Source organism: Melozone crissalis, unplaced genomic scaffold, assembly GCF_028551555.1.
Source record: "Melozone crissalis strain CALT ecotype California unplaced genomic scaffold, PUWL_Pcris_2 ptg000062l_1, whole genome shotgun sequence".
Classification (NCBI taxonomy): domain Eukaryota; kingdom Metazoa; phylum Chordata; class Aves; order Passeriformes; family Passerellidae; genus Melozone; species Melozone crissalis.
In genome coordinates, this window is record NW_026535840.1 from 2,408,890 (window position 1) to 2,423,761 (window position 14,872).

General features: G+C 43.2%; 1 protein-coding gene across 4 annotated transcripts in view; it reads left to right on the forward strand.

Annotated features, from left to right (window-relative positions):
* The window catches only part of CTNNA3 (catenin alpha 3), a 411,267-nt gene that overhangs the window by 229,268 nt on the left and 167,127 nt on the right, over positions 1 to 14,872 (forward strand). For 2 of the 4 annotated variants that reach the window (XM_054288363.1, XM_054288362.1), the window contains one exon: positions 12,974 to 13,054. In XM_054288363.1, coding sequence (XP_054144338.1) covers positions 12,974 to 13,054 — 81 coding nt within the window. Of the gene's footprint in view, positions 1 to 7,595; positions 7,614 to 12,973; positions 13,055 to 14,872 lie in introns of all 4 variants that reach the window. The other 2 variants (XM_054288361.1, XM_054288359.1) reach the window with 2 other exon arrangements.

Genomic DNA, 14,872 nt, shown 5'->3' on the forward strand with positions numbered 1-14,872 from the left:
AACAACTCTTCCATAATTCATAATTTAATTTCTTTTTTGTAATTATAGAAGAAACCTTGCCTGAAATACTGGCTTTGCCTTTTCTGCTTAGCTTTCCCATTCTCACTCTTTTATTATTTTGGTTTTGCTCTTATTAACATTCTTTGCAGACTCAGTGTCACATCAGCTTTGTGCTTTAAGTAATATGGTGTACTACAGCATCCATTTTCACTTAGGCTATAAGCACAATCTGATATAAACCTTTTCATGTGCAATTACTCTAGAGTTTTCTTGAATCCCATTTATGTGGTTTTATTCGCTGATTATTTTTACTTGCTTTTAATATATAATATTGTCATGTGATTGAAGAGGTATTTTGCCTACTTTGGAAGACACAATGTAATTAAAAGTGAACATATGGCACCCTTGAATATCCCCAAAAAGGAGGTGTTTAAATGTATACTTTCCATGTGAAAATTCTAGTAAGTTAATAAAGGAGGATTCCAGCCTTTGTTTTAGGCAATGCTTGTTGTGGCAGTCTGGAAGCATGGCTCCCTGAAGTTTATTACATACAGCAAGTGTATTTGAAAGTGTCTTTATTTACATACAAAAGATGATGCCGAATTAAAGATACAGTTTCAGCACTGAGCCTTTTAATGTGTTTTATACTTTTGTCTGTGGTTAATATTTTAAGTGATTCCACTTTTTTCTTTCCTACAAAGAGACAATACAATTCTTCTTGTAATTTTACAACACAGAGATCTGGATATCTTTTGGTGCAACAGGAGTGGAGGGGAGGGGTTACAGAAGAGGGCTTCCATCCTGTTATACTGTTCCTAGAATAACAGCAAGTATTTTATTAATGGAAGTCTGAAGTAAAATAAATATATCTAGTAAGTATCATATTGTCTTCATTCTCAGAATCATGCTCCCAGTTTTACTAAATGATTAAGTCTCTTTTCATGGAAGTTACTAACAGTATTTATATATCAAATTAATATAAAATTGGCTTTTCTTTGATTTGGAATGCATGAAATGCTGCGGCCCTGGAGGAACCAGGGGGCGGCTGGCTTTGGGAGGGTGGCACTTCATCGGTGATTACATGGGAAACTCCAAAACTATCTGCCAGCTGAGAAATGACGGTGGTAGCTGGCTGCCCTGCTAGAACAAACACAAGCACTTGCAAAGAGTAAAGGAGACTTCCTTAGCAGTAAACTGTTGTAGAAGGGGCAGTGTGGGTGGGCTTCGACCCTGGCTGCCCTTCCCTACTCCTGTTCAGCGCCCATGGAGAGGTGAGAGTCACTGGGGGGCTGATCCCTGCTGAGGAGCAGCGAGGGAGAGCCCAGAGCTGAAGGAGAGCCCAGAGCTGAGGGAGAGCCCAGGGCTGAGGAGTTGCAAGGGAGAGCCCAGGGCTAAGGAATTGTAAGGGAGAGCCCAGAGCTGAGGAGCAGCGAGAAGAGCCTGGAGCTGGGGAGCAGTGAGGGAGAGTCCAGGGCTGAGGAGCAGCGAGGAGGGCCCAGGGCTGAGGGAGAGGAGAGCCCAGAACTGAGGGAGAGCCCAGGGCTAAGGAGTTGTAAGGGAGAGCCCAGAGCTGAGGAGCAGCAAGGGAGAACCCAGGGCTAAGGAGTTGTAAGGGAGAGCCCAGGGCTGAGGGAGAGCCCAGGGCCGAGGAGCAGCGAGCGAGAGCCCAGGACTAAGAAGCAGTGAGGAGGGCGCAGGGCTGAGGGAGAGCCCAGGGCTAAGGAGTTGTAAGGGAGAGCCCAGAGCTGAGGAGCAGCGAGGAGGGCCCAGGGCTGAGGGAGAGCCCAGGGCTAAGGAGTTGTAAGGGAGAACCCAGGGCTAAGGGGCAGCGAGGAGAGCCCGGGGCTGAGGGAGAGGAGAGCCCAGGGCTGAGGGAGAGCCCAGGGCTGTGGAGCAGCAAGGGAGAACACAGGGCTGAGGAGCTGAGGAGCAGCGAGGAGAGCCCGGGGCTGAGGGAGAACCCAGGGCTGAGGAGCAGCAAGGAGGGCCCGGGGCTGAGGGAGAGCCCAGAGCTGAGGGAGAGCCCAGGCCTGAGGAACAGTGAGGAGGGCCCAGGATCTGAGTGAGAGGAGAGCCCAGGGCTGAGGGAGAGAAGCCCAGAGCTGAGGAGCAGCAAGGAGGGCCCAGGGCTGAGGGAGAGGAGAGCCCAGAACTGAGGGAGAGCCCAGGGCTAAGGAGTTGTAAGGGAGAGCCCAGGGCTGAGGAGCAGCAAGGAGGGCCCGGGGCTGAGGGAGAACCCGGGGCTGAGGAGCAGCGAGGGAGAGCCCGGGGCTGAGGAGTTGTAAGGGAGAGCCCAGGGCAGGCACTCGCTGGCTTTCCTATGGAAACGTTTCACATCTTACACTCTGGGGTATGGAATGTGCCCGCTTCTACGGTATGCAGATCTTTTTAATGCCTTGATTACAGGTCCACACCACCCGAATATTTCTTTAGTATAAATAGATCTGACATGCATTTATGTAGAAATGCTAACTATAAATGTTTGAATTTTCATGTGCCATGAGGGAACCGCATTTATGAAGATCCTACTTAACCTTTTGCTTTTAATCTTCTGGCTGAATTTTTCACATTTCTTAAACTTCACATGAAATTCAGTAGCACACATTTACAGCAAGAACAGGTTACTCATTAGATTTCACCTAAGTATTTAATTTATTCCATTGAAAGTTGAAGGATTTAGTATAAATCTTAAAGGAAAAAGGTCTTTGAGCTCTGTATTTTTGCTTTACCTAACATAATCCCTAATGACTTTCCTACTGATTCTGTTCTAGTTATGTCTAGGAGTCTATGTTTCTCCTTTCCTTTTTTTGCTGTATTCTTTCATGGAGCTGATGATAATTGTATGAAAATTTAAGTTCATTTACAATAAATTAATTCATTAGCTAATTGGAGATGTGAATAGGTAAAAAAATTAAACGCGAAACTTTGCATTTTTGATTTAGACAAAAGTTCTCCACAAGGTTTAAGGTAAAAGGCCTCAGAAAATGAACTTCCAGCATGAAATGTGATTGCTATGTTGGAATGTCAGAAATGTTCCATGATGAGTTTGAATGTTTCCACAAATGTATTTGGGTTTTTTTTCAGTGTAAAAATAAATAGGGAAAGATTTCAGGGAATTTCTGCATAGGGCTGCAGAGGAATATGCCCTGAATAGCTGACTCTCCTCATCTCATGCACGATTCTGCAGATCCCAGCCCTGCAGGAGACTGTAATTTTCAGTTGTCTTCCCTGCATGCCATCACATACAGCCTCCCTTGTTCCATTTGGTAGCTGCTACTTTTAACAAATTGGGGCTTTTTTCTCTCTTGTAGCACAGGAACCCAGGATCTCCAAGCTTGTGCTATGACTCTAATCACACAGCCCAAGTAATGCACTGATTTCTCACTCTGCAGATGCATCTGTGGAGTAAATGGCTCTGCAAGGGCCCCTTCCTGGCAGCCCTCAGTGTGAAAGCATCATTCAGGCACTCTTCTCTTTTGTGTGCCTCCCCCCACAGTGCTAACAACAGAAACTTTCTGAACTAGAGTAGATCTCTAGCTAGCAATAGTGAATTTTTAAATAGCAGCTGAGTGTTTGAAACATTTAGTTCTTCTGGGAATACCACCTTGGAGCAGCTTCATGCTGTTGGTGTGTTTTGTTTGGAAGTGGCTGAATTCACCCAGTGAGGTGTTGGCTTAGCTGCCATTTGCTGTGATGATCCCTGAACCTCCTGTGTTCCTCCCTCTTGCTGTGATGATCCCCAGAACCTCCTGTGTTCCTCCCTCTTACCTTCTAGTCCTTGTACAGACTGGACAAGTATCAAAGGAGTTCACACAGTCTGGCCTCACTACTACACAGGGTGCTGGAGAGTGTTCAGTGGAAGTATGTGTAAATCTGAGAACTTACCTTAGACCTTTCCCTAAAAGCTGGACTTGCATTCACTGCACAGGTTGAAGTGCCTCCCAGCCTCCTAGATTCACATCACAGCATGGGGTTAAATTCAATTAATTACTCTGGATTACAAAGGGATTAACTAATACAATTAATACATGATTAAATGGAATTACATTTTTTGGTCTGTTTGGGGTTTCAGCGTTTAACTTCTATTTAGAAGTACAGTTTTCATCAGAGCCCCATCCACAGCATGTGTGTTATTTGAAATTACCAAGCTCTGCCTGGTTCAGAGCTGAAGTCTTGGATAAGTAGCTGTTTTCTAAGGTTTCTGTCTGTAGGCCAAGTTCTGTCCTGGGCCCACCCATATTTATCTCAAGCTGCTTCCTTGTGGGGAGCTACACAGAAATGTTAAAGTTATGTGGGAGTGAAAATCAGGGAGCTCAATCTTCATTGCCCATCCAGGGTGATACAAGAGTGGGCTTGGTTTTCTGTTAAAAGAAACATCACAGCATGTCTGTTCTATGAGGGATCATGAACAGCATCATAAAATTTTCCCAGAGTAGTGAGTGTGTCAACACAGCAAACTTCATTTTCCTGTTCTACCTTCCTCATCTGTCCATGGCACAGCAGAAATACAAGGAGAAAGCATGAGGGCGTGGAGTGGCTGTGAGGACGTGGAAGACTTTTTTATAGAAATACAATTCTTTAGTCACCCTATATATTTTTAAATGTATATTGTGTGTATGTGTATTTATAATGCTGTTTGATTTGGGTGCTGTTACACTCCTCTTTAGTGTACAGGAATCTGTTTGCGTAGCACGTTGTGCATTAAAATACCACCTCAAAAGCCACAATAAGATGTGTTTGGTTCTTTGAGAAATGCAGGGTGTGCCTTTGCTGTGCCACTTTGGGACCTGCACTAACTCAGCCTGTCCCTAGGGTGGCAGAATGTGAGTGGCTTGGTGCTGGACATTTCCCCCTATTTATGGCTGCTGTTTAAGTCTGTAACTTTCAGATTTAAAGTCCAGCTAAGAGTTTTAAACAATCTGAATGAGAAGGACTGTCTCAGCAACTGTACTATATTTTATTTAGAATTTTCTTCTCCCTCCATCCCCTTCCTCTTTCTCATAACAGCATATAATCTCCAAGCAATTTCTATGATAGTTCATCATAGGAAAGTCTTGTGCTGCTGCTGTAGAATGAGGTTTTCTCCAACTAATTTTCTATTTTCCTGCTGTAAAACTGCCAGAACACTTTGGTGAAAGGTAGATGGATATTCAATTAAAAGCTACTACGGACTAGAAACTTAGAAAATTGCTTCTTAGTAAAAGGCAGATTAACCTCAAGTATACTTCTTGCTGTCAGTTCAGTAGTATTGCTCTATTTCTACTTATGTCTGCCTTTCCTTCCTGCATCATCTGTGAATGACAGTAACATCTGATTAAAAGGAATTTAATGTTGTTTTTACTCCCTGCTGATTCCTCTGATAGCTGAAATACAAACCTGATAGTTGAGATAAAGTACTACTGGCCTTTAAGGTTTCTCTATCAAGTTTTAGGACTGTCATATTTCAATTATGAAGTGCCTGTGGTGTTTGGATTTTGCATTACAAGTAGTAAGTGATGGTTGTTAGTAAGTGATGGGTGTTAGTAAGTGATGGGTGTTAGTAAGTGATGGTTGTACTTGCTCTGCAACACGCTGGGTATGGCATGCACTTCCCAGGACACTTCTCCCCAAATAAGTACTAGAAAAGTATGGGTGTTTTTTCAGGATCACCTTGGAGTCATGCTGGATTTTCTAATATTCTCACTGTGAAAAAGTAGGAGAAAAACTGATATAAGGAGATGCGTTTCTTAACTATCAGAAAGAACCATTAAAAACTTAGAATTGTGTAGGTTGCTCGTCTTCTCTCATGACTGGATTCCGGCTTTCAAGAGAATTTATTATCCCAGGGCTAAAGATCCCAGCTCTGTCCTTTGAGACAACCTGGCCATCCTCCACACCTTCAGCTGCCTGGCACCAGTGTTTTGGAGATGGATAAAATGTGCAGTATTGTGATGCAGGGACGTGGGTTGGAGCCAGCCCCACGGAGCAGCCCCAGCAAACAGCCAGGAGTTTATTCTGGCTGCCTTTTCCTTGGCCCCTCCTGCCTCAGAGAGCTCAGGGATGGGAGCTCTGCCTGCCCAGCTCTCCAGCCCCTGGTGATTGTGCATCCAGCCTCAGCAGGGTTCTGAGGCTGGATTTGTCCTGGCCACATTTATCTTGTTCAGCTACAGACCAGCTGTACCTCAACAATACAATATGCATATTCCAGCAACATCATTCTTGCTGAGATTTTAGGGTTATTGGGATCTGCACATTGCAGTGTTTCAGTGTTTTTTTCTAAGAATTAAAGGGTTATGCATTCTAAATTCTGGGTTTTTTTAGACTGTTTGATGTATGCTTGTCTAGAATGAAATTTAAAATTTGTTTTACAGTATTACAAACTGTATGTAACTGAATGCCAGAAAAGGGTTATGCTGAGAGCCTTTAAATTCTAGGCTGTTCCTGCATATTGATTGGCAAAGGGTAATTGGCACAGGAAGGAGAGCCCTTAGTACTCCAGTTGTAGCAGTGGAGGTTGAGGTAATTAATTTCTTATGAGGCACTTCACATCTCACAGCATTAGATCCATGGGGAGTATTCCATGAGGGCTTGAAGAGGAGGAAAATGACAATTCATATTGAAGCCGTTGAGGAAAAAACCTTCTCTGTAATGAGAAACAGTTCCACATGAAAGAGTCCCTGTTCGCTCACTTGCATATGATTTTCTGTACCCCTTTTTAAAAAATATGCTTGCCTGTTTTCACAGAAATAGGTTTTCTTGAGCCAGGTGTCTTTAAAAAAATCACACTGGGATGGGTGTGTTAAGAGTAGGGAATGTGTGTCACTGAGTGGAGGTAGTGATTTTCAACTTAAAAGTACTTGTGGGTTATTCATTTGTGTTTCCCATATTAAAAAAAGAAAGATAATAAATATACTTCTAAATTAATTTCACTTTCCAGCCTTTTGCTGTACAGTAAAAAGAGGCTTTGAAATGCTGCATGAAAAGGCCTGGGAGCTTTTACCTTTTCACAGGATAAATGTCAGAAATGTCAGGTACTGGCTTAACTGCCTTGTCAGAGGATTCCTTGAATAACTTCTGAGATGTTCATGTGAGAGATCTCTCAGGCAGTGAATGCTGTGCATATAATTGTTCATGCATCTGAATAGTTCCATGTTTCAGTGAGCTTGCTTGTGCTCAGGAGTTATTCCTGTCCACCTCCAGGACGGGAACCAGGAGCTCTTTAAAACGTTTTGTTTGAAGGTGTGACACATCCATGAGAAGAACTGTGAACAACCATTTCATGTCTGAGTTCCAGCCTGACACAGGCTTCTCCTCTGAGTCCTGCAGCTTTGGAGAAGGTCATTGTTTTGTTCTGGCACCTCCAACAAGCAATCTTGGTTTTTACTTGGACATTGCACTTTGAGGAACAAGCGGAAAATTTGAAGGGTGAAATAATGCTGAAATGAATTCTGCCTTTAAGGGACAAATGCCAGGGCCTAGTGGTATCCAGAATGGTACAGGGGAATGCAAGGGGGTTCTGCCCCACACTTGGCATTTCTCACATAGCCAAACACTCATCTTAGAATTTTTTCTCTCTGGGTGACCTTCAAGGTAACAAATCCTTTGTGCCCTCCTAGCAAAGAATGGAGGAAATGGTATTATTTTCATTTAGTTCCTGGTGGCTGGAGCATGGTGTTAACCAGTTCTGGCAGCTGTGACCCAGCTGGGATAAATGAGGACTGCAGCAGGATGGAACTGATCTTCCCTTAGAAAGGCTTATCTTCCATTATATGGGCTTCTTTGGGGCTCTTCTGAGACAGATGCTTGTGGATGTCTCTACTTTGTGGAGTTCCACAACAGGATTTGAAAGATCAGGGTTTCTATAAGCTGTGTATGAATAAAAGATCCTGTCATTGCACAAAAAAATTGAGGTGCGGAAATGCCCCAAGTAATGACAAGATGGTTTCATTATAAAAAATAAATGGTAAAATTGCTTTTTATACAATTTTCTTATGATCTTATGGTTTTGATTAGAATTCACAGGGACTTTATAAATCAAAAGAACAACCATTTATAAATTAAATATGCAAAAAAATAAACCATGATATGTTACATGCTCGGTTGTAACAAGAGACATAAAATGCTTGGTGTCTTTGTAGAGGCTGTGACTTTGCTTTAATGTCCTACCTAAGCTGTGTGAGAGTTTGTTTTTTGGTTTCTATTTAATTAAGGTGCAAAGAACAGGACCCTCTAATTGCTGAGTGTAGGATTATTTGCAGTCAACACAGAGGCTGAAACAGTCAATCACTTCATTGGAACTCTGACATTTCTTAAGTTATTGTAGTATTGATTGGTGTGTTTACCTTTTAGCTTGGCTTTTTTTAATATTTCTCTAGAGAACTGATTTTGATAAATGTGCTAGTCTTATTTTAACTAAAACTGTTCTTGGGTACATAGAACTATATCAAAACCTGTTCAGCAGAGAGTCATGGTACAGCTGCTGGGGACAATTGACAGAGGGCAGGCTTAGCCCAGATCCAGGGAGGAAATTCTTCCCTGTGAGGGTGCTGAGGCCCTGGCACGGGTGCCCAGAGCAGCTGTGGCTGCCCCTGGATCCCTGGCAGTGCCCAGGGCCAGGCTGGATGGGATTGGAGCAGCCTGGCACAGTGGGAGGTGTCCCTGCCATGGCAGGGGCTTGGAATGAGATGGGCTTGGAAATCCCTTCCAACCCAAACCATTCTGTCATTGTGGGAAATGCAAAGGAAAATCATGCTAGAAGATTGGATTTTTTTTCTGTTTTTTCCTCCCAGGATTGTTCAATGACTATTTGGGAACAAACAAAACATATGCTTAACTTCTGGCCACAGACCTTTAAATATGGGAATATTGGCCTAGGTACTAGAAGAGATTAGATGATCACTCAAGTAGTTCTGCCCATATCTTTGTTGTGCTACTGATCAGTGCAGCTGTCAGGTAAACATTTGTGGCCTTTCAGAAGTATCAACAAAGTGAAAATAAAACCCTTCTCAGAGTGTCTGTATTGTCCTTTAAGATCAGCTGCACAAAGTCTGGAGCTTGTGGGATCCCTGCAGTCCCTGTGGCTGCTGGCAGCTGTTGGCAAGGCCCCACAGGCTTGGCTCAGGCTGGCTCTGAGCCCTGCAGGGCTGGGCAGGTGTTGTGGTTTGCACCTGTGTAAGGGTCTGTGCAGTGCCTGGCCTTGTCACAATCCCCTGCTGCTGGAAATGAGCTCCATCACAGCCAGTGGTGAAGGGGCCACGTGTTTCAGCTGAGGATCTGCCCCTACCTGTGTCCTGCTTTAAATGGAAATCCAGCAGCAAAGATTTGCTGCACATGTGGTTTCTGAGACATTCAACTAATGCTGTTTGCCAGTGTGTGAAATGGATGGGCCTGTATTATTTGCAGTACTCAGCATTTATCTTCAGGCTCTCCAGTGTTAATTAAAAATACTTATTTCCACTCAGTGGAATATTAATAACACTGTGTCTTCGTGCTTGTAAAATGTTTCAAATGCTAAAAATGCATTGAAATAGGAACTGGATATTGCTTTTAGGATCTTCACAAGGGAGCCATATAGCTTGTAGGTATTACATATATTTTACAGGAAAGAACAGTAGGTGAGTGTGGGAACTCAGCACGTCACTCCTGATGTCCAGAGTTGCCGAGGTAACCCCTGGGGGGCTCGGAAATCCTGGAATGTTGCCAGGAGTGCTTGGTGGTTGGATTTTGACCCTGCACGGGATGTGCCACCTGTTTGAGGACAAGAGAGTCACTTGGGGATAAATGGTGAAGGAATTGATTATTCACAGGGTGAAAACTCAGGTTTTGGGATCTTGGTACAGGGGGGTTTTGAGGAGACAAGACAAGGAGGAATCGGGGCGTGTCTTGTCCTTCTCCTCTTCTTCTTGTCATCCATCTTTGGTGGTGATGCTGGCACTTTGGGATTGGTTCACACTAAATGTGCACTTGTTAATAAGGGTAAAAGGCATTGGAAGGTAAAGGTAAATATCTTATAGGTAGTTTTTAGTATAAAAATAGACGACTGCCCAGTGGGAGGTCAGTGTGCCCATGGCTGTCTTGCTGGGCAGACCTCTGTCAGGCTGGGAGACAACTTTGTAGATAAGAATTAATAAACAATATTGAAGACCGAAAAGCCTGAGGAGTGCTCTCGTCCTTTGGAGCGCGGGCTGTCCCAAGGCCACCCTACGCCTGACCGGGCAGAGACAGCAGGCTGAGAACGGAGAGGTGAGTGCAGGATAACTGAAAGGCTCAACTGCCTGATTTTAAAAATCCATCCCCAGAATAATGTGCATAATTTTCCTAACCCTTTTCCTAATTCAATCACTCTGTACAAGGAGGAACTGTTTCAGCACAGGTGTGTTGGTTTGAAGTACAGCAGTCGCCAGAAGGATTTAATTGCCAAGCAGATGCAGAGGATTTCAGGTCCAGACGTGTGGGTTCCATCACTGGGGAGTGGGACAGCTGCACTCTGCTGGGTGTGGAGGGGCTCACCTGTGCCAGCAGTTCAATGGACATTTGTCAAATCTGCTATTTTTGGTTATTCAGGAGTGGAACCATCTGGTGTAGCTGTGGGGCTGTGCTGTCACATCCAGGTGAAATGTGTGAGTCTGCAGGGAGCACCCACCCACCCACGGGGGGACTGCAGCTCCCCAGGGCCAGGGGCTTCACCTGGGAGAGGCAGGAGGAGGCAGCTTGGGGCCGCTGGTGTTCCAGAGTGTTCCCACAGGAGACTCTGTAGCCAGCTGTTCCCCTGACTGCAAAAGACTGCACATGGTTTAGAAGCCTTTGTAAGTAGGATTTATCCAAACAGAAGAGCGAGGTTTTTGGTGTTTAAGTTTCTCCAGGGAAGAATGAGAGTCTGCAGTAATGAGGTTACCTGCAGTCTGGACTTTCCATATTCTACAGCCTGAAGCTGCATTTACAGTGCATTTGTAGTGTGTTTTATTTCTTAGGGAAATCATGAGGTGAAGAATAACTTCATCTATAGTTAGATTTACTTTCTAGACATTATGTTAAGAATTTGAAAATAAAGTATTTTTGTCTTGTTCACTGCTCAATATTTTATGCCACTTGCTGCCTGAGGTTATTTCAGAATAGCTGCTTCAAAGGTTTAGGTTAGCTGAAAGCCAGTTGTATCATTAGTGGCCACCTTTGAAGTTACAGATTACCAGGGAATTTGAAAAATATCCCAGTATTTTGCAATGATTTTGTCTTTATAGAAAAATAGGCTCTAAATATAAAACTTTCAAAGGATATGCCAGTGCGGTTTGTAGTCTGAAAATACACAGGCATAAGCTGAGTTGTATCCACTGAGTTTTTCCTGGCCCTGTTTACCTGGCAGTTCAGAAGGGATCATTTTGTTGTCAAGGTTGACAAGAGCTTGCAAAGCATAATAGAGGAGTCTTTATTTACTTTGGTTCCTGTGCAAGCCTTGGTACCAGAAATGATGGCATTGCTGTGGAACAAAAGTGAGTATCCACCTCCAGGGATTCCTTGAAGGTTTTAAGGTGAAGTTCAGACCTTTCTCCAAGACCTGGTTTTGATCATCTATTCCCTGCAAAGGCTACAGCCAGTTCAGAGACAGAAATCATAGGAGATTTTCTAAATCTCCCTGAAAATACTAGTCCAGTTTTTAAAGTGGTTTTTCCTTTCAGTTGATACAGAATGGGCCAATAATTTCAAGGCATTTATGACATTGCACATTCCATTTTAATGTAAGAGTTCTTTTCTTGCCACCTCTAGTCTTAGTTTTAATATTAAGCGTATTGTCCTGTTCACAGGTTTCTTTAGTAAGGGAAGAACTCTGGTTGAAGTATGATACATAGATAATAAGCTTGTACTCTTGGGTGCCTACCATGATATTACTACTTCCATATTAATTTTAATGTTATTTATATAATAACACAGGCATGTCCATAATAAAGACTTCTGGTGTTTGGTAGATGCTGTGGTCATTGTTCATAGCTATTGCTTAGCATTTATGAGAGCCTGGTTCTTTGTGCTGGAAATGTCATGTGTGCTGGCTGTGTGTCAACACCACTGTTTGTGGTTCCTTCCTTTAGGCCAGGGCAGTCCAAGGCAGTCAGCAGTGATAGCTTGCTTTAGGCAAGCAAAGTTCATCACACGTTTTGTATTTTCATGTTGTTTCTGTACTAACAGGAAAAAAAAAATCCTAACCAGCTAGTAGGCACAGAAATATTACGGTGATGTTGCAGGGAAAAAAGGCTGAGTGAAGGGTGAAGTACACTTTTCAAATAGGCAACCATGATAGAAGCACTTTGCTTTAGGGGGAAATAAAAAAATTCAAATTGTTTACAAAGTAAAACCGGTTCTCTTCAGACCTCTCAAATATCTCAGGAGCTCAATCTTCTGGATGCTGAGGCTGAGTGTGCTGTGGGATGAAGAGGTTGCCCTTTCATGGGCAGTGTTTGCATTGCACCAGCTTGGACATTTTGAAACTCAGCCATTCTGTTTTACAGAAGGAAAATGAACACTACCGACAAAAGCATAACCACACTGCCTTGTGGGCACCTGAATTTATACACTGTTTGTAGACAGAGAGAGCATTATTTTTCACATGAATAGGGTGTTAATGGATTGCCATAAATATTACTGTTGTCGTTGTTGTTATTACTGTTATTAATCATCATCATCATCGTCACTATCATCATAATTCTGTTCATGTTGCTGATTACACTGGGAGTATTACAGCAATTCAGAGGTTAACAAGTGTTTGTTTTGTTCCTGTATACTGCTTTTAAAGCACAAGTTTTGATTCAGCAAATTATGCTTAACATCACAAATTGGCATTCTGTGGACATTGTGGTACTGGCTCCTGAAATGTATGAAAAATTTGAAAAATCCTTCAACATGTATGACTTACCAAATGCTCTGATGCTCTTTCTGGGGACACAAAGGATGTGCTTGCTGAGGGGTCCCAGGCAGCACTGATTGTTTTCTGTCCCTCTGATTGCAGACTGACAAGGCAGAGAGGAGCAATGCCCTGAATGTTGCCATAGACAGTATGTGCAAGAGGACCAGAGACCTCCGCAGGCAGGTGAGACCTGGGCAAATGAAAGATACAAAAAGGTCTTGAGGCATTCTTTTCAATTTGCTATTTTCAGTTTATGTGTTTTGAAAAGAATATTTGCTTTTCCATAATAAAAATATATTGAAGACAATTGCACATTCCATAGACTATTTATATACCAGTTTTCAAAACTCTGGCAGAAAACTCTGCCAAATGATCCTGGCTGAATATATCTGTATGTATGCATGTCTAAATATATTTGCTGTAGATATATATCAGCAATGTACTCTAGCCATCAAGATTTGTTTAATTTTCAATAAGCTTGAATTATTACAGGTTGTTGGAACAGACACCTTGGAGGAACTACAGAGTCACTGTGTGTGTGTGGGTGTTTACAGCTGTGAGAACTCTCACCCCACAGAGGGTCCCTGGAATGCCCAGTCCACACTGTACCCCCCATTTTACATCCCAGTGTCCTAAAACCAGTGTGAGATGTGGACCAGTGAAGGGCAGAAGGTTAGCAGTGGACATCAGCTGTGTTTATACCCTTTCTCTGTAATAAATATCTTTGAGAAAACTGCAGAATATGCTGGGTGTGTATAATGTGCCCTTCAAAAAGAAAACCCCTAGAAAGTCAGTAGTTCTTTGAGCCAGGCTGCCCCAACCAAGTGCATGAAAGTTTACAGAGAACGTGAGCACACCTCTCTCATGCTGCTTGCAGCTTGGGCTGTTGATCATCTCCCTGGTGGAAGACTGTCCCCCCCAGCTTTGGGTTCATCTTGCAAGCCAGCCTGTGCTTCAAGATGAGGAATCAATTCCTTCCTGCTCCCATAATCAGCCAGGGGAGGCCTTGAGAAATGAGAAGAGTGTAATATAAATACAGTGTTTACAACCAAGTAGCTATCCAGTGTCTGCTTACATTCTGTCCCAGATGTGTTCAGTGCAGAGACCTGCATCACCAGCTCAGTGTGTCTACAACCCTTCCATTCATTTCCTTCCGTGAGTTAATTAAACTCCAGCTTAAAACACTTTATTGACTCTGTTACAGTGGTTAAAAGCTGTTAACTGATTCAATTTGTGTCTTTCTGTAAACCTTTGGAAAATGTTCAGGCTGAATGTAATCATGCCCAATTTATAGTCAATCTAGAACCAGTAATTTCCTTTTACCAGAACAGCTCTGTGCTGCTTGACATTTTTTTCCACTGGAAAGCATTTATGAGAAATATTTTATATCTTTCCTCCAATTCTATGTTCATACACATGAATTGCATAAGAATTGTTTTAGGAAGAGTGTTTACTGCATGCCTAATTCCTGTTCTGGGAGACATGAAGTTGTGAATTTTGTGCTTGCAGATATTGCGGTAGAGTCTTATTTGCTTTCACATAACAGACATTCATTACTCTGTCTCCCAGCAATTTTACAAGAAACATGAAAAGTGTTGTTTGCTCTACTCTTGCAGCTTTCCTAATGCTGTATTTTTAATGGTGCTGTGTGTACCTTTGCTGGCATTGTGTCAGGCACTCTCAGTGCTTTCAGGGCTGTGCTCTGAAGTGTACTCTGCTTTCAGTCCTCACTGGGACTGCCTCTGCAAAATTTGGGTTAAAGATGAGACCTTATAAAGCTGTGTTTTTAAAATCTCTGCAGTAGTGCCCCATCAGAGAGGTGCTGTCCCAGGCAGCAGCCTGGCTGTGGGTGATGCCAGGGGCCCTTTGGAGCACCTTGCACATCCCAGCAAGGGGAATGAAGAAGGCTGAAGGCTAAAGCAGCTGTCCCCAGAGCAGGATCTTCTGGGAGCTGTAGAAACTCTCCAGCTTTTCAAGGGAACTTACTTGCACTCGTTTCAG